Source organism: Dromaius novaehollandiae, chromosome 2 (assembly GCF_036370855.1).
Source record: "Dromaius novaehollandiae isolate bDroNov1 chromosome 2, bDroNov1.hap1, whole genome shotgun sequence".
NCBI classification, from domain to species: Eukaryota; Metazoa; Chordata; class Aves; order Casuariiformes; family Dromaiidae; genus Dromaius; species Dromaius novaehollandiae.
Window position 1 is genome coordinate 91,851,950 of NC_088099.1, and position 24,476 is coordinate 91,876,425.

The 24,476-nt window shown below is 41.6% G+C and overlaps 1 protein-coding gene across 12 annotated transcripts in view; it reads right to left on the bottom strand.

Annotated features, from left to right (window-relative positions):
* The window catches only part of RNF152 (ring finger protein 152), a 205,978-nt gene that overhangs the window by 140,400 nt on the left and 41,102 nt on the right, over positions 1–24,476 (bottom strand). For 6 of the 12 annotated variants that reach the window (XR_003261546.2, XR_010387789.1, XR_010387790.1 and 3 more), the window contains exon 2: positions 1,539–1,604. Coding sequence is in view for 6 of the 12 variants with exons in the window: in XM_026115657.2 (XP_025971442.1) it covers positions 22,770–23,381 (612 nt within the window). In the remaining 6 variants the exon portion in view is untranslated. Of the gene's footprint in view, positions 1–1,538; positions 1,605–11,559; positions 23,544–24,476 lie in introns of those variants that run through there. The other 6 variants (XM_026115657.2, XM_064506889.1, XM_026115654.2 and 3 more) reach the window with 1 other exon arrangement.

Below are 24,476 nucleotides of genomic sequence, written 5' to 3' on the forward strand. Positions count from 1 at the left end.
CTGTTCATTAGGAGATGGAGAATACATTGCTTTTCTTTGTTATATTGTTATGCAGAACTCCTCGTTGAAAATCTGTGCCTTTTTTTCTGTTTCAGCTAGTGCAGTTTCAGCTTCCAGCTACAGGATCATGTCACACACTTCTCTAGACCTTACTACTCTCTCTCCTTGAAAGAACTTAAGCTCTATAAACCTGTCACCTCTTGATTCTCATTTCTGATAAAATAAGCTGAGGTACTTAACTCTTGTTTCAACATCAGGTTCTCAAGCACTTGAAAATCACTCTCACTTTCTTTGTCTTTCCTCTTCAACTTTCCAACTTTTTTTTTTTTTAAAGGCAGACACCAGAAGAATATGTAACAATTTCATTATGGCCATATACAGCATAAGTCACAAACTATTACCAAACCAGTAAATTAGTCACACCTATTATCTATTTCACCACTCCTAAAGAAAAAACACTCTTTATTCTTTAGTAGTCTTGTTTCTCTCTCTTTCCTCTTGCTTTAAAACATAGTTCTAATTTCTGAACCCCAGTGGACATTTTGAGACTAGTAGTCCACTTCACCAAAGCCTGTTTATACCTGTAACTGTAACTTAGCAAAAACAAAAAGGGAACTCCTGATTTTCAACAGTGTTAAGACACCAGAAGTTTGATACCTGCTTCACGTACATTTGTGTTTGTTAGCCACTTCCACTCCCATCTGTGACCTTTCTCTATAGCAGACCAATTTTTATTCCTTCTCTACCAATAGCTTTTTTCTAGACTTGCATTGGTATAAATGAGAACAGCATTTAATTACTTCAGGCCACAAATCTTAAACATATCTTAAATTAAGTCATTTTTTAATATATTTAGAAAGCCGTCCTAAATTGCTGTTCCAGAACATTCTTGTTCATTTTAACCACATACACCTTTTAGCTCTCTATACGCTGTCAGCCACACCATAAGAAACAATTATTATGGCTGTTTGCATGAAAAACTCTCCCTCCTGACTGGCGAGTAAGCTGCAGTGCTGACTCGCTGCAAGCTGAGTGGTGCTGGGCATACAGAAAACCACCTCCTCATCAACACATGCAGAACAACCTTGTGCTAATGAACTATGCTGGATGCTAAGAAAGCCAGGATCACACATCTGAGGACAACAGTTTTCTTCTACATCTCTAATTTAATCTGCTTTCCCTGAATAATATGTTAAGGATAGGTTAAGAAATGTCATTTTTATGTCACAAGCTGCGATATTCTGAAGGACTAGAATAACTAATGTATGTAATAAAAGTTCATGATAAACTCTGTTACAATAAATATTGAAACTCATTATGCCTCAAAATAAAGCTTTACTCTTGATAACAGTATTTTCCAACTCTATAAATCTTGATATTCACATCAGCAGCAGTCAATGAGTTTGACTCAAACTTTGATTAAGTGGATATAGAATATGAGTGGACTTAAAAGAGAGACAAGTAAAATCGGAAAAAATGGATAGCATATTGGGACACTATCTTTGTATTAACATTTGGATGACAAAAATCAGACTCACCTTAAATTGGTCCCATTTGATGAGGTGGGTAAAAGCCAATGACATCTCTGGATTTGGAATTTTGATCTGAATGAAAAACAAAGACATTAGATAATTATGAAAAGTTTATAAGTCCAATTCTCCACCACTGAGAAGCAAATTTTCCCATTAATTTAAAATACCTGAATAATGCATTATTTGGAACTTCTTGAATCAACAAAATAAGAGTGGTAGGCTTCTCGTGACTTTTAACACTTCCTGTGTCTAGCCAGGCTGGAGATACTTCGACAACAGCCTTTCTAGTGATACACCATTTCAGCACTCCAATGCAGCTGAAGCAAGCAAAACTGGTACAAGACATTTGAAAAGTTAACCACACTTTGACCTTCAAAAACAGAGAAAAGTTTATTGCCATATGAGTCATGACTGTAGTTCAACCAGTTCATTCCTCTCTTTTCATATCTCAGGACCACCCTTTATTTCTTTTGTTCACACTGTAGTAAACCCTCCTTCCCAAAATCTCCTTCATGAACGTAAAAGCTGAAACTGGTACCTCTATATAAGAGAGGGGAGGAAAGAGATAAGCTCAGCGAGAAAAGTTCCTTTGGGGCAGCAGCCAATCCCCCTCAGAACCAAAAGCTCCCTGCCATTTTCTATTGACTTAGCGAAGCAGGACAAAGCTATTCAGATATAGAAGCTCATTTATAATGTCATCCTCCAGGTCGGTCTCAAACAAACGGTGCAAAGCAAAAGCACTTTTTTGTTCAATGAATCATGTTGTGGGCTTTGAATATGGAATGTGAATGAGCTTGTTACTGAGGGAAAGCAATGGGCAGGATCCTGAAGTGTCAACAAATGGAGAAGTAGGTATGAAAAATGAGGTTGTTTGCAAGCCTGGTGAGTGGAGAATGAATGGTCAGCAGAAGGAAAACAAACAGAAGTAAGAGATCACTTGGCAAAGAAGTGGCATTATTTTCTACAAAAAAAAAACCAAGATGAACTTCTAAAGAGCTGCCTGCTATCTCTACTTACCTGACAATCACAAACTGGGTGAGCTTAAATTATTAAACTGTGGAAAGCTGCAATCCAGTCCAATATTATTATGTGGGAGGGTGTAACGAACTCCCTCCATTCTGGGCTATCCACCATGAGAGACTCTAATGGGCAGATGGTTCAAAGGCTTGGATGCTCAGCACTTTCTGAAAATAAGATCCATTTAATGTGTCTCAGACAAAGCACCAGAACAATAAGGCTTTATTGCTGCTGACACACAGAAACAATCAATCAGGGACAACAAACATGGGCAAAGCAAACATTCGCTTCCGCAAAGAAAGCTATTTTTAGATGCAAAATTCAACATTAGTGACATAAGGTCAGATTTGCAGTACACGTATGCACAAGTGAATGTGTGCACACAAGTAGCTACTGCAACTCTGTAAGATTTTCCCAGTAACTTCACTGAGAGCAGAACTGGACACTAAATTCTGAGGTCCTGAATTCTTCAGGTTCTCTGAGCAGCCGCATGGATTTGACCTGCGAAGTACAGTGCTGTTGGAGGTAAGAAATGACGTCAGCATCCAACCCAGAGGATTTTGTGAATGCATCTGACTTTAAAAGAACAAAAGACACAAAGATTTTCTGAGATCTGACCATACAACTGATCCTCATAAAGCTGTCGGTGCAGAAGACTGACAGTGTTTGAAAGATGATAAAATCAATACACAGAAAGCTCACGAAAGAGCTAATAGGAAAGTAACTGCCCTTCGGCTTGAAACAGGAGAGAAAAGTGCACATCCCCAATGGTTTCTAGGTGGCAGCTTCTCTGCTGCTTTAAAAGACCAGAGGAGTGTCTTTGTTTTTTTCCAAATTCAGCTTATTTTTGCAGTCAGTCTGATCTGCAGACACTGTAATAAGAACAGTTCTTAAATCTGGAAGTAAACGTTATCTTTCCTCGATGATTTACAAGTCCAGAATGAGAGATGTTATCTGATCCTTGGGCTTTCCGGACAGGCTGTTAGCATAGCTCAGTTTGTGCAAACTACAGAAGCAACAGAGCTTTGATACCTGTGGCTGAAAACAACCTGTGCTGCCTCCAGCACCAAGCTCAGGCTGGCACTGGGAGAAACCATGTAGACCACAAACACAGACAAAATAAGCCCTGGGGCACCGTGGCACTTTTGAGAAGCCCAACGTTCGTTCCCACCACCTCTCCCTTCCCATGCCCCTGAATGCTTCAGGTTCCTTCCTGAGGAACTTCTTTTCCCAAATGATGTCCTCTGTTCTGGGAAACAGCAATGCAAGGAAGCTCATCTTCAGCTTAGGGATGTCTTTCAGCCTGGACCTGGACCATTCAGCACAGATGCTGAAACTCCATGGGCAGGATTACACTGGCAATGACATGTTTCCTTCTCAGCCACAGCTGCATGAGGTGGCAACCGTAAGCATAGAAAAATGAACTGCAGTGTTGCAGGTGAGGAAAAAAATATTGAAAGACCCACAGATGGGACAGTGAAGGAATGGCATGGTCAGAGAAGTAGAAGAGGAAAGTTATGACACATAACGTGCTAGTCTGTAAGAAATCCCAGCAGTTCAGCATTAGTATAGGGTACGCGCACATGCGGGTAATGCAATGGACATTTATTCCACTGTCCTTTCCCCCAACAGCATCCCTGCCTCTGAGGCCCACAACCAAATTCTTTTCCCTGGTAGGACCCCCAGCATTTCATCTCCCACAGGCCATTTTGCACTTCTCAAGATCCCGCTCAAGTTACGCAAGTTATCTGAGCGCACAAATTATTCATTTCCAGTTCTCTTAAAGTAATGTATTATAAATGTGAAAATATGGTGCTCTAGCAGCAGCAGCACTTTGGATAAGCCTGAGAGAAAAATATCCAAGAAGTGTTGCAGCAAAACTGGAAGGTCACACTGATCTATGGGATAACCAGTGATGGGTAAGAATTCAGCTGGCAGTGAAAACACATTGGAAAAAAAAATCCCACAGGTGCTTTGTTAACTGTATAGTGAGTTCAGGAGTGTCTATTTGTGTTTGCTTTTCTCAAATATTTAATGAAACGAATAGTTGCATAAGCAACCATTTCAGGAGTGCAGTTGCAGCAAATGCATTCTTTATTTTGAATTCAAACTCAGTCAACAAAAGGAACTAGATTCATATGATCGCCTTTCGATCCAGAGCACAACATACTTTTGGCTTTCACTTACCCCTGAATAATCTCCTTATGACTGCTATACAAAAAGCACAGTTGAAAAAACCTTGGGGTGCTCACAGACAATTTCTAGAATGCTGAAATGCCCATCCATTTCTTGTTGTGAAGCATTCCTCCAATTTTTCAAATGCATATGTTACGTCAGTGTATAATACAAATGAATTTGCATATCACATTCATATTAAATTATTTGCAAGATGAAAGAGATAAAGAGATAGTCTTTTAAAAGTATAGTACTGTTATCTAGTAATTTAGAGCCTCAGCATATGAGAAAGGGTTTCTATATGCGTGTGTGTATGAAAGAGAAAGAGCAGAAAGAGAACATTTCTTGAAAAACTGAAAAGCTTTGTGTTGAGGTGAGTTGCACTGAAGAGTAAAATCTCCAACCTTATTATTATTTTAGATGAAAGATTTTTGCAAGGTTTTCCCAATGAGCTTTCTGTATCCTCACCAAAATATATTCTATGCTCTTGAAGCTTCTCAGGAAATGCCATGTGGAATTTTACAGCATATATATTAATATATAAACACACACACATATGTATATGTATGTATATATACAAATACATACAGTTGTACACATGTATATGTACACATGTATATACATACATTTATAAAACAGGCTTCAGCTTGCTGTACTTGTTCTCAGTTTACACATGGGTTATCAGTAAATGTGAAGGAACAACTGACTGTGCCTATTTTTTAATTCCACACATAAATTTTTGAGGGATAATTGTTCATAACAAGCTTATCTGATTCTGACATGATGCCTCCATCATACTTCCTGTCAATCTAAAACCACACGGGCATACAAGAGAAACAGTTCATTAACACTGACACCTGCATTACCAAAGGAAATGGCAAAATCATCGTTTGCCTGACTTTTTTGCTTTGGTTTGTCTTTGATCTCATCAAGCATTAGATAATTTCCAAAGCAATGAGATGCTTGTTTTAATTACATTAATATACAGTTTTGATTTTGATACATTAATATACAATTCAATTTCATAGCGCTTTTCATATAAACCATATCCTGAAATGTCTCTCTGCATTAAATAATGCATGGGAATATTTTAAACAGTGTTAAGCAGTTCATTTTGAATTCAGCCATGTATTCTCAAATGATCAAGGTCAGAGCCTTCATTTAAAAACAAGACCTGAACATATTTTTAAAAAGATATTTTAGGATGGTTGCTGTACAAGATCTGCAAGAGGTCTAATCTAGAGGGTTGGTAGATTTTTTCTTTCAGACTTGCAGATGTGGTCTGCTACATCTCAAAAGGTACAGCATTACAGACCTTAAAGCTAGCAGGGATCATTAGAGCATCTAGTCTTACCCCATCTCATTTCACAGTTTCATCCAAATATCTTGATGCTACAGGTATGTATCAGTCCTCCAAAAGCCAAATTATGGGGCACTTCCAAAGAGCAGGAAGGATTAGCACTGCCTCAGGGCACTCTGTTGTCCAAGCCTCAGTTTGGCAGACACGTGCAGGTGACCCCAGCTCTTTAACCACTCTGTAATTTGGAAAAAGCTGAAACACCCAGCTGAGACTGGAGGGAGATTTTCTCACTGACCTCCAGTGTGGTGATTAGCATGGCCCGAAGCATATGAGCAGGACATTGTCATGAGGCATCTCAGAGGACTGCCTGTGCCAGCAGTGAGCATGACACTGCTCAGTCAATATCCTGTCCACAAGTGCTAAAATATCCCATGCATTTATCATTGAGGTCAAAAGAGCAGATCTACAATCTCATCATCCCTACCACGTGCAAGTGCCTGCACACACCAGTGAAGCCACCTCCTGACCTCCAAATAGGTCAACTAAGGGAGCTGAAATCTTTACCCTCTCCTCAGGGCTAGCTCTCAGCATAGGCAAAGTAATCAGTTTTTTAGGGCAGCGGATTGTCAGTTAGAGCAGAACACCTACAACTCTGTTTCTTGCTTTGCTCCCACCAGATGCCTGGAAAACCCAGCTGGCTGCTAAGGAGGAAGAGGAAGTTTTGGTAAGAGGTACTGCAGTGGCACCTCCTAGCCTGCAGCATTCCCAAAGTTCCTGCTCTGCTTCTTTAATTCAAGCACATGGCCAGCAGACACAGCCCTTCCCAGTTTTGGAAGGAAAGGTAAATTAGAGCCTCCTCTGCATGGTGTGTTGTCATGCATGCTGGGACCCTGTGGCTGTCTGGGGGCTAGCTTCAGCAACCCCAAGCCAAAGGGGAGCTGTGTTAATTTAGTAACACACAGGTGTTTTAATTTCCACAAGGCCCCTTTCAATACTCCCAGGGCAATCTGGCCTTGTTTCAGATGACATTTTGCTTACTGGAGCTCTTTCTGGAGAGGTAACTCCTAACTAACTCATTGTAAATCTGCTTCCTTGCCTAGCTACATTAATACTTCAAACCCAGATGAAGAGAATAATATGTTAAGTACTGCCTTAAGATTTAACGGATGAGCTCCACCCAAGGTGTTTTTATTTTACCATGCTACACGGGCTTTATCCATCCCTTGGTCTCTGTGTGGATTTTACTCTTATCGATACTTGAATACACCCAGAAACAAGAGAAAACAAACAAAACAAACATAATCGGAGACAAGAATCTCAGGGCATTAGTAGAGGAAAACACTTAATTTTAGATAAGTGCTTGGCCTCGTGTGTTAATCTGCCAATCGGTAACACTCACACACACTGAGGGTGTTTTACTCGCCATTAGTCCTGGTGGTTTGAACAGCTCTCCTCACGAGGGATCTCGCTCCAGGAGAGTCAAGGTGGCAGAACTGGGCCGTCATGATTTATCCACCTCTCGGTACAGCCACCACAAAAGGCTGTGCGCGTCGCATTGTTCCTGTTAGATAGGCTTGACTGGGACTGGTCACAAGTGATGCATTGTCGCAATTAATGTGTCTGTCTGCACCTGTGACCAATTAATTAGGCTGGGGACACCGCTGAGCTGAACAGCGGCTTGGGAGCTGTTTGCATGCTGCAGACAATTGTAGCGGCCTTCTAACCAGTGCAGCAATTAATAAAAACATTGATTTTTGTTGTTGTTGTTGTTATTTGTGTTTTGATTCCCCCGAATACATCCTAAATCACAGCTTTTCATTTTTTTTATTTCCTCCAAAATAAAAGTAAGACACAGAACTGACCAGCTGACTCTGAAACCTGGAATTTAAGGATGTCTAATTCATTGACATCTGGCGATTCTGGTCTATCTGGTCTACACCAAACCGGAAGTCAGCACTGAGTGTTCAGAAGCCCCAGCAGCAAAACATGTATATAATGACAGAAGGCTTAAATTAATTCATATTAGGTAGGAGACTTGAGGCTCTGAAGTAAAAGATAGTGTCAAGGTGAAAAACATTACGTATTCATTGTCGGACATGCCAGTGTATTTATTCTAACTGCCTTTTTCAGATGTGCTGGGGAAGTACCAAGCCAAACCAGCACCCTCCTGTCAGTGAGATTTCCTCAAGGATTAATTTATCCTATTACATTTTGTAATCAGCCCATTCCCATAGCTACTAGCCTTCTCATTGTTGCTCCATAGCTCTCAATTCATTACAGGCCATGGAAGCCCATAGAAAAAAATTTTTAAGCAATAACCTTAGATCAGCATAGCATTGGCAATAATTTGTATTGACTAAACCCAGGTGAGGGTGTGTATTCGCACAACACTGACAGCAAAGCAAATATACCTACGCCTTGCAGTTACAGCTTTGCAAACTCATTTAAAGCCTCTCTGTCCTGTTTGCTTCATTCCTCTCTTCGCCCTGCCCCAGTACTCTGGCACCATACAAAACCTCACATTACATCTTAAAATGGTGACTGCACAGCCTAAAATACCAATGAAATGCTGCCATCCCACTGCTTCTACCACAAGGTCTACTTGCAAGCATGCCCCCTCAAAGGAGCAAAGGGAGCTCTCTAGCATAGCCTCAACAGAAATAAATAATAGGCTTTAGCTAAGTAAGTTGTTAAAATATCATCATCACACCCAGCAAAAGAAGAGAGAAAAGCAATGGACAGCAGAAAGGTTAGTAACACCATATCCAAGTGTTAAACACACAAAGCACCACACTCACCTGGGTGAAGCTTTAAAATGCCACAGATAACAAACAGCAGGCTGCAAAGCAGTCCTTCAGGTAGCAGGAGAAACTTCCAAAAACAGTCATTAACTTGGCTGCAGCGATGAATTCCCCATGGTGAAAGCAGCAACTCACTTCACTGCTTCAGAGGTTCATTGCCAGGAGGCCACAAGGAGCCCCGTGGCAATTTAGCACCTCTTCCTCTAAACAACTGCAGCTACCAGCAACATTTTACAATGCCTTCAGTTATTGGTGAAGGGGTGGTTTAGAAGAGACAGTATCTTTCATATCTTTGGGTGCCCTAGATGGCTCTCCCGTGATGGGTGCAGCTCCTTTTCTCTTGATCACAGCAATATGGCCTAGGGCAGGCACAAGCGCAGGAGTCAGGGGAATCTGGATTTCCTAAGGGTTCTCTGACCCCCAGGTCAGCCTAGCTAAGTCTTTTCACTTCTCTTTCTCTTCTCATTCTCCATCTGTTTGAAGTTACATCTGCTGAAACACAACTTTGCTCTCCTGACACGTATTTTCAGTGCTTAGCACTCTTTAAGCTATTCCAGTCAGCACAGTAGCGTGTGAAAGGCTTCTACTCACTGAAGCAAAGTCTTGAGCAAAGTCTTTGAGTAAACCTCATTTATGTAGGATTTATACCATTAAAAGGCATCAATTCTCTTTCTTAGCCTTCCTCAGGAGCCCTATTTGGCTCCACTGAGCTTAAAGACACTCCAAATATCCTTACGACTGCCTGCTGATGGCAGAGGGAAAGAGACACGTTGCCATTTAAGAATGTTTCCACCTACGCTGGGAATTAACAGCTGTACTGGGTCCTGACATTTCCTCATCCATTAGACTGGGATCTACTGCATATAATTACTTCATGCCACATTATAAATCTCCTTCAGGTCTTCTATCCCTTAACCTCCTGATTTTTTCACTGATGAAATTATCTCTTTCATTCTCTGCCTGGTCAGTTCACCTAAAAGTTTTCCTGCCTCTTCTCTTAGTGAAACATCTTCTCTCTTCTACAGGGAACAACTGCCTTATTCTCTCAAATACTCCAAGCAAGTGGCATAACTAAGCTAAATTCAGGACAATTGTCATCGGCCTGTATTTAGCTTTCATGTGGGCTGATTCGATTTTAGGCTTGAAAAAGAAGGGCTTGTGGGCACAAAAATTTGTGATTTTCCCTCAGCTTATCACTCCATCTAATAAAACGTCTTACCTCAGCCGACAAATCTAATTTATACTCTCAGCTCATCCCAGCTGAAACAACCATACTTACTAAGCAATCATAAGTGACAGAGCACTACCTTTTTTTTGCTTTGCTATTGATATTAAAAAAAAAGAGAGAGAGAGAGAAAGAAAGAAAAAAACACACACCATCATCAGGTATTTCCCTTCCTTTATGATGCTCCTTTACACTTCTGTCAATTAGTGTTTGCCCCATCATGGTGAAATTTGGCAATCCAAGCTTAATTGTACAAAGTCACTAGATGTAAAGTGGCATCATAAAAGTTGTGTCATGGCACTGCTAAAGAAGGGATTCAACCTCTTACCTTGTGATTGCACAACTCAGCTTACCGTAGGCTATGTACTGGCTATGTATCATCATAATTCATCACTCAAGACTGAAATACATATATACAAAATGCTGAAACAGGCTGCATTTCAAAAGAAAAGGAAATCCACAGAGAGGTGTTAATAAAATCTAATTGCCTATGGGTGGTTGTCTCACTGTTGACTGCAAGCTCCAGTTTAAGTTTTTCCTTTGGTTGAGTCATTTAATAGGGAGTGCATCCCATGTGGAATCTAATTTCTAATAAGATGCAAGTCCACACTGTAACTTTTTCACAGGTTTGGCACTTACATAGTCTCTCTCTCTCTCTCTCTCTCTCTCTCTCTCTCTGTTCCCTCTTCTCCTATCCACATGTCATCAAAACAGAAATTTAATTATCTTTTAGTTGGCTATCACTGTGTTAAATTTGGTTTGAAAGGTCAGCAGCAAGGAACACACAGACACAGAGCATGAGTGTGCACGTCTCTTGTTCATAGGAAAGCAGGCTTAAAATGAAAGATTTACAAGAAAAATTAGCTGCAGTTTTGCACAGGGAATAGATTCATGTGAAACACTGAAGATTGCTGAACATCAGAAGTTATCTATACGTACATATAGGTCCTCACCCTGGGTGTTGTGTTGTAAATCCTCAGAGCTCCTCTGAAGTCATCAGATTTACATTCATTTATACCAAGACTCTTTATACCTTTAACCTCATGATTATAAGGGTGGGTGCCCATTTAGGAGGTAAAGCAGTGTCTCTGCATGCACACATCAATGTGGGCATGCATGCGTACGAGCACATGTATGCTCAAGTATTACAGACCTTGCACAGGGAGATGTCATAACAGCACCTGTTGCAGAGGAACAGCTGCTGGAATTTGCATCCAAGTCAGACAAGGCCAAAGCGGTACCAAACTTGTAGAGGCAGAACCACCCAGAAAAGAAGGGAAGCGCAGCCCATTCAAAAGATGTTTTTTTCCATCTTTTTCACAAGCGCATAAAAGTAGCTTTCTGACGGACCACTTGAAAGTCACCTCCACACATCTGAAACTTGGCTGAGGATCTCAGTTTTCCTTTATTACTGCACAACTCGATTAAAGCTCTCAGTGGAACCGATGAGTGAATGTCCCAGCCAATTTTATTTTCTTGTATTAAAAAAGAAAAGCACACACTAGTCTATTGAAAATCATTTTAAAGAATTTTAATCATAGCAAATACATCCACACATTTCTCATAAAATCAGCACTTCCACATATACAGAGGACAAGACTCCAGAGACTGGCCTACAAAAATACTGTATATTAAAATGGGGAGAAGAGGCAGTGTAAGGGGGAAGGTAGAAACTGTGCGAGGGTTTAGACGTCTTCTAGGGCAGACAAAGCAAACAAAGAATGCTTCAACGGGCATTCAGATTTATCAACAGCACTTTGATTTCACCTTTATAAAGTCAATATTTGGCAACATTTTGACACAACAGCCCAGCAGCTCAAGTATCTGTACAGGCTAGTTAGCGCTTTATAAGAAAAGAAGAAAGATAACGCCCCTAAAACTAAGTTATGTACGTTCTTGCTTCTGAAACGTCAAGGACTTCAGTTTGCAGTCCCTGAACAGTGCCAGCTTGCTTGGCTAGAATATAATTAACGAGGGGTGGGGAGGGAGCCTGCAGAGGGCACGGGAACATGTCGAACATGAGTGTATGCCAAGGAGCAGAGAGGGTGGTGGAGTTGTAAGAGAGCCATGTAACACCTGTGTGCCTGAGGCTTAACTCAACCTTCACAGCTTCTGGTGGAGCTATTAACAAGCCTGAAGGTCCAGAGGGGGAGGGAAGAGGACATCGGCGCTACTGACATAAAAATAGGCATTTCTGCCTTTGATTCTTAAAGCAAAAGCCAAGCCCTCCATCATCTCCTGTTTTAATTAATGTACTGCGTGTATGACTACATACACACATCTTCACATCGGCACTGAGACAGAGAACTAGCTCTCACTTCAAAGTTGAACCAAGAACTCTTCAGATGACATAAAGAGTATTCAGTATTTTTCCTTTTCCTTTTTAACACCTGTCAAAGTTTATTTGCCTTCACCAGAAAAGCCATTCCCACTCCTTCCTATGTCCATCAGTAATACAGCAGCCTTTACTAGAGTTTGTTCAGAGTGCAAAGATAGACCCTTTGGCAGGGACTTTTTAGATCTGCTTTAAGTTATAGCTCACTGGCAATGCTTTTGGAGCAATTAGAAATACTATGGCTGAAGTAATAGAAACTAATATCAACTGCAAGGAGCTTGAAATACATGTTGGGAAGGTGACAAGCAGCTCCCCTGGAGAACATGTGTGTGTGCACAGGCAGTCCTACCCTCCCCATTGCAGTCCCATACACACCAGCCCACAGGGACCACCTGGGACTACAGAAAGGAGAAACTCTTCAGTGGAAGTTATGCAACTGATCCCTCTACATTTCTAGCAGCTACGGATCTCATCTCCTTACTCCCAGGGCTTAAAAATATTTTTGTTCTCAAAGCCCCTCTACTTAGCAAGGTTTAGCCTCCACAACAGGAAGCCTACTTGGAGTCATTTGGAGGACAGCTGAATTTCAGGGGCACCTCTGCTTTCTCCTGACAGTGTTTAAATAGATACAGAACAGATGGTGTAAACGTGGCCTGAATTAAGAACAGCTTTACTCTTCATTTTGTTTTTTCCTAGTGCCTGGTTTTGTTCTTCCGAAACAATTATAAGGAAGATAAAGGGGGGGGGGGGGGATCAGAAGCACTTCTTAGAGCCTGCCACAAAAGAATATCTAAGCAGTATGACAAACCTCAGATAAGCAACAGAAGCAGCAGCCTGCATGAGACAGCCTCCTTTTGGACTACCTTTTTACATGAAGCTGAATAAAAGTACAGAACAGCAGGAAAGCTCTACATTTGCGATGACTTAGAAAGCTGAAGGAATCTTATAGGAAGGTTCTCACATTTCTTTTAAATGTTTCCTTGGGATCATATTTATAGCAAAGAAATCACAAGACTCCAAGCTCTAACTGGAGATGTCATGTCTGACTATTGCAGCCACAAGGACGTTTACAGTGTGTCCTTATAAAGTCACTGCTCCAACAGAGCTGAAAAATTTGCAGTAGGTCATATTTGTTTTTCAGGCAGTTCAACACCTGCCCCAGAGCAACTCCTCCCCTTGGGCCATGTAAGCGAATGTTGGGGCCATACTGTGCAGATGTTATTTAACCAAATTCTGTCTTCCTTTAGCAAAATGCAAGTCACTAACTCAAGGCAAAGATTTAACACTCTCTTAAGGAGACAGATGATTTACCCTCAAAAATTAGTAAATCTCTCTTTATCAAAGGCTACTTGTTGCAGATTTATGAAACGAGAGCTGCCACTGCATGTAGTACATGTCACAAAGATCCTCATAGGCTGAGTCCACTAACTGCTTTAAATAAAGCATAAGACCTGATTTTGATCTCGGAGAAGTGACAATCAAAACTAATGCCACGTATAGTACTCTGTGTGCTCAAAATCCAGAAAGTCCAGGCTTTGCACATTTCAGCAGGCATTTTAAATCTAATAGGCAGCATGTGACATTTCATTAAGATTTTGGTGCTATTGCAGTTTTCAGCTGTTAGAAGGTTTACGAGGTATTACAAAACAGAAGCACATACATACATATTGAAACTCAGCAGACCTAATCCAAACCATGAATATGGATTTTCTTCTTCCTTCTCTCCCTCCTCCCAAAGAAAACGGAATCACAGAATTAATGTCACTGATACACTACAATAAATTGCAGAAATAATTTCTAGTCTCCAGTTTGTTTTGCTTCTGCCCTTTTCAAAAATGTTAGGGCTATAATATTTTGAAAGGTATAATAACCCAGCATATATTTTAAAAAGACTGACAGTAATGACAGCAGACAAAGGGATATTGCAAATCAGACTTTGCATGGAGGCCTAGAGATGTTCCTTATTCTGTAGAAACTTATAAGCATATTCATCAATGAAAATGTAGCAGAAATTTGTAATTGCTCATTTGTACAAAGATAGTTTCTTCTGACTTACGCAAATCTGCAGGAGATAGAACAGCTAAATAACGGGCAGAAGAAAAGGGAACAGGAGATGGCACCCCAGTAAGGGAACAATACAAAGGGCTTTTTAGGCTTTGTTCCTTCTTGTTATAGAGGACGGAAGAAAGAACCCAAACCCAAAGATGTCAGGCACCAGCAACAGCAAACACAGAGAGTACCTAGGGTATTAAAAAATATCCCCATGTATCCACTACTCTTGACAAGGTTTCTCTAGATCCCATGGGTCTGCTGGAGTTGCTGCCTGCTTGTTCTGCCTGGATGGCTGCCCAAAGACATTCAGTGTTGCAATTCCTTGTTTATCACAAAACTACACTTCCTGCTGGTAACATTTTACAACTCTTATCACTCCGTTCAATCCAGCTACAACTGTCCAAATCTTGTCTTCTCTAAACCAGATGAGGGGAGGAAGAAAAAGAAAGAACAGTGTATGTATCCGTTGCAGCTAGCCAGTTCAGCAAATATAATCATTAACCAGGGATTCAGTTATATCAACCTGTAGGTTTAGCAAATCCCTCGGCATTTCAACACGGAAAGAAAAGGCGAATAGAATTCAATTTATTTCTCCTGAGTTTTTTTAAATCATTATCATTCTGGACTCTCAGAGTATGCTTGGTGTGGATTTGGACTGCACACCTCCCCCCCGGCCATGAGTTAAGAATTCTCAGCTATGTGCAATGAGCAATTAAAAATAGGAGTTATAGAAATACCGAATTTCTACATTCAAATACTTGAAAACAGCTGTCTTGGGAGATTACAGAGCATCTCCTAGTTGATCTGTTTTCAAATTGCAATATAAAATCTTTCCCAAAGCAAAGCTTATTATTTCACATGTGCTTTAAGAATCATGCAGACTAGCCACATATCTAGAAATGAACATCTAAGTGTAAAGTCCATCTCTATTTGAATAAGTATCTAATCATGTACAGCCAAATCCCTTCAGCTTTCTTAGACAGCTAATGCTTAAGTGCTTTCTCAGTTAGCATATTTTCCTGGATCATGTCCCAAATACTTAAACATATTTCTTAAGCAAACCTTTGAGAAACATCTGTGACCTTTCTTCCAAATAATTTAAGCAAGAAATTATTAATTTGCAGTTCAGTTAGCAAACTGGCCATGCTTGGGAACTGAGCTTCCTCTTATTCTCAGTCAGCCACATGCTTCTACCACGTGACAAACTGCTTTGAAAGTGTTGTAAGACCTACCACCTTACTTATACGCTTTAGAGTGAGATCACATACTTTACAATAAGTAACAGCTGATAGTCTTTAGTCTCATTTCAGGTTAAAAAAGAACTAGCTAAAATATTTGAATATTACTGAAAACTATGATTTCAGAGAGATGAAATGAATAGAATAGGGTTATTCATAGCAACAGACCATTCAACTACTAGAGGCTAGGCAGGTCAGATGGGGGAACTCGGATACAAAATGTCAACCTGAATTCCAACAGTCTTGCAGGGTGACGATTTTTTCAGATCTTGAGGCAGATTCAGATTTCTCTTAAACAGATACAAACCACAGCAATTCAGATCTAGTCAGTGCCAGCAGGGGCCTACAGGTCAATGTTTCCAAGACTGATCAGTACAGTGACAGCAAACGCAACTTTTCATAAGCCTCAAGATGGACAAACAAATAACCTTGAGCATCAAACTGCCCAGATTCCTCAGTTCTTCCATTTACTCCACCTTGAAAACCATACCAGAAAGCTACAGACCCTTATTTTAATCCTACTGTTTTATTTCTTGTAAACTAAATACAATATCTGTACTAAATAACCAACCTCCCTCACCCCACCCCAGCCTCTCAGATCTAGTAAGCTCAACAAATCTTGTCTTTAGCTGTTTGGCGTCACCACCAGCTTTGGCAGTCACTTTCATTATTTATCCTAGGAGATGGCCACCTGCTTTTTGTATGTTCAGTCAATATGTATGCAAATAAAACAAGTTTTTATTTTAAACGTGACACATCTGCACACACAGAGAGTTCAATAAGTTTTTTTTTAATCCAAACAACTTCTTCCTGCTGAGCTTCTGTTCAGCTTGTATCTCTTACAAGTCCTGAGCTTCTGTGATGCTTTAGCATCCTAAAACATTCCCAAACAGTTCTTTTTCAGTTAGGCGGAAAACTGCTCTTTTGAAACAGGCAGCTTCCCAGCTCAAAGGAGTTGGAAGGAAAAACAAAATCTCAAGTTCCACAGCCAAGGTATTCTTGAGATACAATTGGACAGAAATGACAAATGCAGATCACTGCAAAACATGGCCGATAGATGTTTTCACATATCACAGAGCTCAAATTCTAGGCTACTGCCTAATCACCTGCTCATTTCTGGTTGTCCTTCCCCCTCCGCACCCTTTCTTCACTCTCTCAAACCAGCTCAGTCCCAGTTGGTTTGGCTTTCAGGAGCACTTTATATAGCTCTGTGTCAAAAGACCTTCACTTGAACTTATACAAACCCCCGATCCGCTGAAAGCCCGGGCATCCAGCTGTTCTCCTGTGGGGCAGACATCCCCAGCTGGAGGCACATGGCAACATAACGGCTCCTCACCTGAACTCAGACAAGGTGTCAACCCTGGAGCAGTCCATCCTGTGCAGCATTGCCAGGAGTTGGTCTCGATCCGGGTTGCAGAGGGTAGCTCAGAGAGGGAGAGGGGCAACTCATCACATGGGAAATGCAGGCTTCATGCTCCAAAGCTGCCTTAGCACGCCTCTCGGAGCCAGACAGCCTGCCACCTTCCTGAGATATAACAGCCCGGGGCCCTCGTACTAAGCCTGTCAGCATCACTCTGCTACACATGAGACTGCGTTGTGTGCATGTGGAAACACCTCTGTGCTCACACACGTAGGAGCTCCATGCATACCCACGCATCCCCATTTCACCCCCATGCATAGGTGCTCCAGCGTGGTATAGCTGAGGGGAATAAGCACAGGCTTGTGTACGTCTGAAGGGCACTGCGGAATGGACAGGAGGTAGGAAATATTTTCTTCTGGCTGTGGTTCTTACCTAATCCCTCAGAACTGCCTCTGATGTTCAGGAACGTGCTTAGCACAAAAATTATCGGAATTCCTTAGAACTAAAATAAAATTTATTGAAGAATAAGGAAATGCTTGAAGAAAAAAATGCATTTTCTGAACACGTATTAAGCATTAAATTTTACTGAACTTAGAAGGTAAGAGCTTTCAATGACAGATGCCCAGGACAAGAAATGTCTGCAAAACTGCTCACCATGATGAAGCAAGCAGCTTTGTTTGTTGACATGAGCATGCAAGAGGTAAAGTGACAAAGAGAACAAAACGGTCCCAGCTGTCAGGCCTACGGACAGCGTACTGCATCGGAAAGGTCATCAGCAAGCTGTAAATCCATGGCAGCATCTCAATACAACCTTGCCCTACTGAGGGCCTCACACAAGAGCCTACATTTTCAGGGCCAGCAGATCCGTTCAACAGCCTCCTGGGTGCTGCTGGGACTCATCTGCTGCCATGCACCTTCTCCCTCCCTTCGCCTCTACCCCTAAAAAAGCCTGAAAAATAAAAAAATTTCAAGCCAGGCTTTTGGTGCAACTGCGATAAGGAAGCATTTCAAACCCAACTGGAGATGTGTTCACTTAACACGTGAATGTCTCCTGCAGAACTCACACAAGTGTCTTGTGTGCAGGCAGGCCATGCTCCTGGGGGCCTTTAGCTGTGGGTGGCAGGTAGGGCCCTTTTCCATGGCTGGGAGGAGGCAACGTCCTCAGCTCGTCAGCATTTATGTGAAAAGACCCAGAGAACAGAGAGGCTTGAAGCAGCTCATGCAGTAGATCGGTGCCAGGAGCTTTTTCTGCCTGGACACCTACAGCAGAACGCAAATCACATCTGAATTGTTTGGTTGCATTTTAGCCCTGTGGTGGATGTAACAAACCCAGTGCAAGGTCACCCATCTCTGCTCCAAAAAAGTGCTTGTAAAATCACGGAGACTGGCTGCCCCGGGCTTCAACATACCTAACAGACTGGGAGGAGGGGCTCAAGGGGGAAGGGGGAGGCAGTGTGCCAGTCTGTACAACACATGCTTAAACCAAGGCCAATAATCCCCCACTTCCATAAGCAAAATGTTCACTTAAAACTTTTAAATAGCCTGATTAAAAAAAGAAGAAAAAAATCTGCTGTGTGGCTCAGTAGTCATCAGCTGTAATTCTGTATACCAAGGCAGTTAAACCATGAAAAACCTTTCAAGATTTACCACAACCCCCACTTACACTTTGCCTTAAAACACTATCAGTCAAATTTCAGTCACCCCCTCGAAAAATACAGACCAATTCTGCTGAATTCCCTTCCATGCTCTTCATTTCATGGCAAAGTAACACAGGTACCATAATTCACTTCATAGCATTCTTTTCCTGCTAATGTTTTATTCAGATTGAGTTTCATTAATAAAGATGAAACTTTGGACTCATGATTGCTCCATGTTTACAAAACATCCAGGTTCCTTTACATCTTGGTTAAGCATGAACAATCACTGAACACACAATTTCCTAAAAAAATCCTGCATACCCAAATTGCATATTTTGAATTTTTAAAATTCACTAAACAAAATTTCACAAAGTGAATCCTAAAGTCTGTTTGCCAGGAAAGCACAAGCAGAAAAATGGAAGCTGGGATCTTCCAAAGGAAAAAAAAAAAAAAAAAAAAAAAGAAAAAAAAGGAAAAAAACCCTGGACCCCTACACACACACCCTTCCCATTAAACAAGCAAATAAATACACATTCATACAGAGTAAATTTGTTCTAAAAATGCAGGTGCATTATTAATTTCCCACAACAGTATTTAGCATAAGTTTTGGTTGCTCAAACAGTACAGAGTCACAGTAAGTTTCCTTGTTTTTTTGGTAGAACTGGGTTGTGATTGCCTATTAGACACCAGGGAACAAAAGCTACCCCAGGACGTGATGATTTTGATACAGAACTGGTGTACACGCGGTGTACACCTGGGATTTCCTTCAGGTTCAGATTTTGTCCTGGGAAAAACTACACAGACAAGGGTTTAAAAAAAAGTTAGATGCGTATACAGCAGTATCACTTTTTAATGCCAGGTACTAGACTGAGGAATGGGATAGACTGCACTGCATTTTTAAAGTAGCATGACAATCAACATACTTGAGAAACATTTTAACACTGTACATTACAACAAACTATTTAGCTCACTTCTACACAAGTCAGCAAAAAGCGAGGTGATCCCACATGACATGGCAGTTGCAAATTTAAAATGAGAGTCACAGTCTAAAGCAAAAACAAAAACATCTCCAGAACTCCTATTAAAAAGGAATTTAACATACACGCACGCACACGCGCCCACACAGGCGAAAATCTTGAGGTTTTACTTATTGCTCTTACACAAGTCTGTGAGCAGGCAAGTGTCTGGATCAGAAATTAGGTCAAACATGCATTTCAGCAGGCACTAAAAGTACAGGATATTCATACTAACAAAACAATGCACTCTGCTACGTAATACAGGATGGTATTCTGCTAATATAATACTTATGTCATTAATACCAGATAAACTCCAGGTCTGCCTGTTGCGTAATACATTATGCAGTGTGGTATTTTAACCTAATTTCTGATTTCTCTTTCGTACTGCCCTCTCCGCATAGGCACAGACAGCAGCAGCCTTCCGGACAGCCATTCTCTGCGACACCAAAGGGAACCCTCCACCTCAAGAGCTCACGGCAGGCATTGCACAGCCAGGATGAGGTTAACGCAATTAATACTGTACTCCTGGGACCTGCTCTTTGACCGCCTTGCATTTTCCTGCAGTCATTCACGACTCTGACAAATGCAGAAGTTGGTGTAAAATGCTTCAGTGTTGTTCTCAGAGCATCTTTCAGCTATGCTCCACCCTCCTGGTACAAGTTACCACTAGGGGATAAGGCAGTAGAGGGTTGAATCCTGTACCTGGTCACTTGTCTTAAGAGTCTTATAAAGGCAAGATTTTTTCGTGAACTGGCCTTCCTTTATACAACAAGCAGTGTAGTATGGATGTCAACAGAAATCTGGCTACCTAGTGGTGACAAGAGATTAACAAGGTCAAAACACACGCTTTTGGAATTACTGTTGTTCCCTACCGCAACCAAATCAAACATGCTGCTGAGAGGTGTCAGTGTATTACAATACTTATAAGTCAGGTTCAAGGCATACTGCACATGGGCCTTACACGAAAAAGGCATTGAACATATGTTATCTGAGGATAGTTGGTTTTTTTGCTGTGCTATGCATACAAATGACAGTAGATAAAAATCAGCATAATGTACTTAATTTCCTCTCCATACATGACCTTACATACCCCATGAGGATTAAGCACCATATATGCTATTCTTCAGTTAACAGAAAACAAGGAAGAAAATGGTGGTTTCGCAGAAGGAGGAGGAGAAATCTAGCACTAAGGAAGAGGTATGTTCTCAACAGGGAGTTCTAGTTGAGAATAATGTTTATTGTGAACCAAAAATTTGATTTGGTGACATAATCACAAAACCACCAACTTCTACAGGACTAACTTGGACACTGTACGGTCAAAATTGTTTCCTGGTGTTATAACATGGCATTGAGCAATCTCAAATCAATTCAGAAGGAGCACTAGCAGCAGAAAAGAGAACATTCTTCAGGCAGGTTATGCCCAAGCAACTATTCACACTTTGTACTTGCAAAAGAATCAGTGCAAATCAGTAGCTTTTTCTGCCTCATTAAAGATCTGTGTCATGTGCCCCTTGATCTGATCCTTAAATCTCACAAATTTGAGCTTTCAGACTTGCCAGATAGTCAAATTCACATTGAGCTCTACTTTACTTCACAAGCAGTTCTACGAAAGCTAGTGGGACTGCTTATGGCATGAGGCGCTACTGAACTGAAGTACAGGAATTTGGCTCTTTCCAAGCAATGAACTGCAAATTACTGAGGGCTTATTGGCATTCACAGGTGAAGGGGAATATTTTGCTGTCCTCTTTCACATCAGTCCATATGTGCATATCTGTCCATACATCCCAAGATTTACATCACTGAAATGTGAAAAGGGCTCAGTTATGCTCACGTACACATTTTGACACCAGGACAGCCACAGTGATTTAGGAGGGGTAGCACAACCCAAGGAGAGGCTTAGGTTGGCCTGGCCTCTGCTCCCAGCTTTGTCACCACCTGCTATTAAATGATGGCACAGAACAGACCTCGGTCTCTGTCCAGATGGTGAGCCTTCCTCAGGGTAACCTCTCTTTTACACCATCCATGGGTACACAGTTGCACCTCTTAGGAGAGAGGGAGGTAAAACAGGTCTGAAGTTCTTAAAACAAAACAAAATCGACCTCTGGAAAGAAAAGAAAATGAAGAACAATTTGCTATCACGTCCTCGCAGGAAGGAATCCTAGGACTTCTCATGACCCACATCTTCACTAATCCCTGTGAAGGCCAGATCCTTGGGAAGGCCTGCTGACAGATCAGAGGTAAAACAGCATGTCCAACGTTTACCATTCAAAGGCATCCTTCATGCGAAGCCAGGTAGGCAGAAATGTTTTGGCTGCATTTTTAGGTGTTCCTCCTAGCTCACTTTGCTTCCCTGCTTCGATCCTCCATCAAATAAAACAATTTGGAAGTGCCGCTTCCCTATAGGTGAGAAAAAAATGGAAAAAAGAAAACAGAGAGAGACAGAGAAAGGCAAAAACACACCACGGAACAAAATGATTGCTTGTAAAGTATTTCCTTTTAAAAACTATTGTACAACTTTCTAACTTAGTCTAATTAATATGCAATTTAAAACATATAAAATCCCTTACCAACTAAATGATTTCTTGTTTTTACAAGTCTCCCTCCCCCCCATTAAAAAATAGTGTCCGTGTGGATTGCTACTGAACACCTTTTACTGAGTCACACACCAATTCTCTCTTTAATTCTACATAGAGCAATTTTGATTTTAATCTACTGTGTTTAGAGAAGAGCTCATACCATATACTTTACAGTATAACCAGCTACATAGATGTCTTTAATTTTGTAATATGACAAAAATCATTGTAAATTACAGTCCCTTTGATAAATGATTATGGTGATGCATATAGTCCTCCTCAGTGCTGTTACCATCAGACACCCGACACGATTTTCTCCACACATTGCTGAGAGGCCTCACATTCCACCTTTTGGGATTGCCACTGGACTAACAAAGAGCTGTCCCTGTGTCAAGCGTTCTGTAGTAATTGGTCAAAGCTGCAGCGAATTGTCTCACTTGATCTCACCACCATCACCTACCCAACCCCTGGATTGGCCCACGAAGAGTACTCTGAGAGCAGCCCCTCCTCAGCCGCACGAAATCACTGTGAAGCGCTTGGAAATGCACGACATGTTGTGGAGGACGATGCCCAGGAGAAAGACCAAGACGCAGGCCACCAGGATCACAGTGCACACCCCTGACCAGGTGGAGCTTTTCACAACGCCTCTCCTGTCTTGCTCCTCAGCACCGACCTCCGGGGGGATGTCGCCCTGCAGGGGCTGCTGCTCTGCTGGGATTGTCACCACCGTCAGGGACTTCTGCTGGCTGCCGGGCAGGAGGCGGCAACCAATGTCTCCTGGCAAGAGCGCTCTCTCCTTGGAGAGGGGCAAGGGCAACATGTAGCACCCATTGCTCGGGAGTTTGATGAAGACCGGCGTGTGCTCTGAGGTGTGGGGGATTGCAATTACAGCAATGACCTCGGGATCATCAGGCAGCTGCGACACAGAATACCCCGGTGGCAGCTTCGTGATCCCGCGGCACCAGGGACATCGCAGGTCCTTCTGGCTGGTCCTCATCTGCTGCAGGCACACTGAGCAGCAGGTGTGCTTGCAGTCCAGCAACTTGGGCCGCCGGCGGGGGCTGTAATAATTGAAACAGATCTGACATTCCAGCAGAGAGTCCTGTGACAGCGTCTCCATTGCGGCCCGTGCAGGCAGACACCCCAAGCCTTGCAACAAGTTTCACCACGGGGCCCAGAATCTGGGGGGCAGCTCTCTTCTTTCCACAACTACTTCCCCCACCAGAGAAGGGCAACGGTTAGGAAAACTTCAGGAAAACCTCTGACTTCAATCTTCCAGTATCTGAGATGAACAGAAAAATATAAGTGAACAGGTTACTTAAAGGAACTAAAGAAAATAAAAGTCTAGCTGATAGGAAATAAAAGCTAGAATTGTCTTCATAATGTAGCCGAAAGATTACATTTGCAACTCACAAGTATGCATTACTCTACTAGCATTGCAAAATTATTTAGTGTCAAACTTTCACAGCAGCCTTCACTAGATCTCTCTTCTTTTTTGCAGTTACAAAATCACTAACATCACCTGTCTTCCACCTGCAGTTGTTTATACCCATAAAATCAGAGGCTACAGTTCATGAAGCAGGTCCCTCAGTATCTACCTCTTGTCATATTTTCAGAGCTTTTCAACCCTTTCTGCACCTTAGCAATTGTTCTCATTTAATCCTTTAAACCCCTAAGGATTTTTAGCTATTTGGCTCAACCACTAAGTCCGTGTGCATGTGTGCAAGGTAGGGGGGGGAAAAAAGAAAGAAAAAAGAAAAAAAGATGCATTTCCACAGGTTCCTGAAGTTATGCCTGTAAATACGTGCATGAATGGGCAACCAAGTAACTATACTGAAAAACCCACATTTGTACACAATGAAAAGGGATGGCATGTTTTCCAATAAAATTAACTGTTTGCCTCATTATGCCATTTATGGACATGGCTCTCTGAAACATAAACTCTGTCATCGGTGGAAGTCTCATCCAAGATAAAAGACACTACTTAGACCTAGGACCGCAGAACACCATGAGAAACAACTATTAATGCACAGAATTAAAGGCAGACTGTTACTAATCCTATTCCATGCTAGTCATAAGAAGATTCTTCACATTTACCCACTGATTTCTTATAGCTATGCAAAAAGGCAGTTGTATTTGCTTCCATGGGGGGTGTTTAGCTCTGTTTGATTTTGCCACTCCAGTGCACAATAAATTCGAAGGGGTGAAATATTTT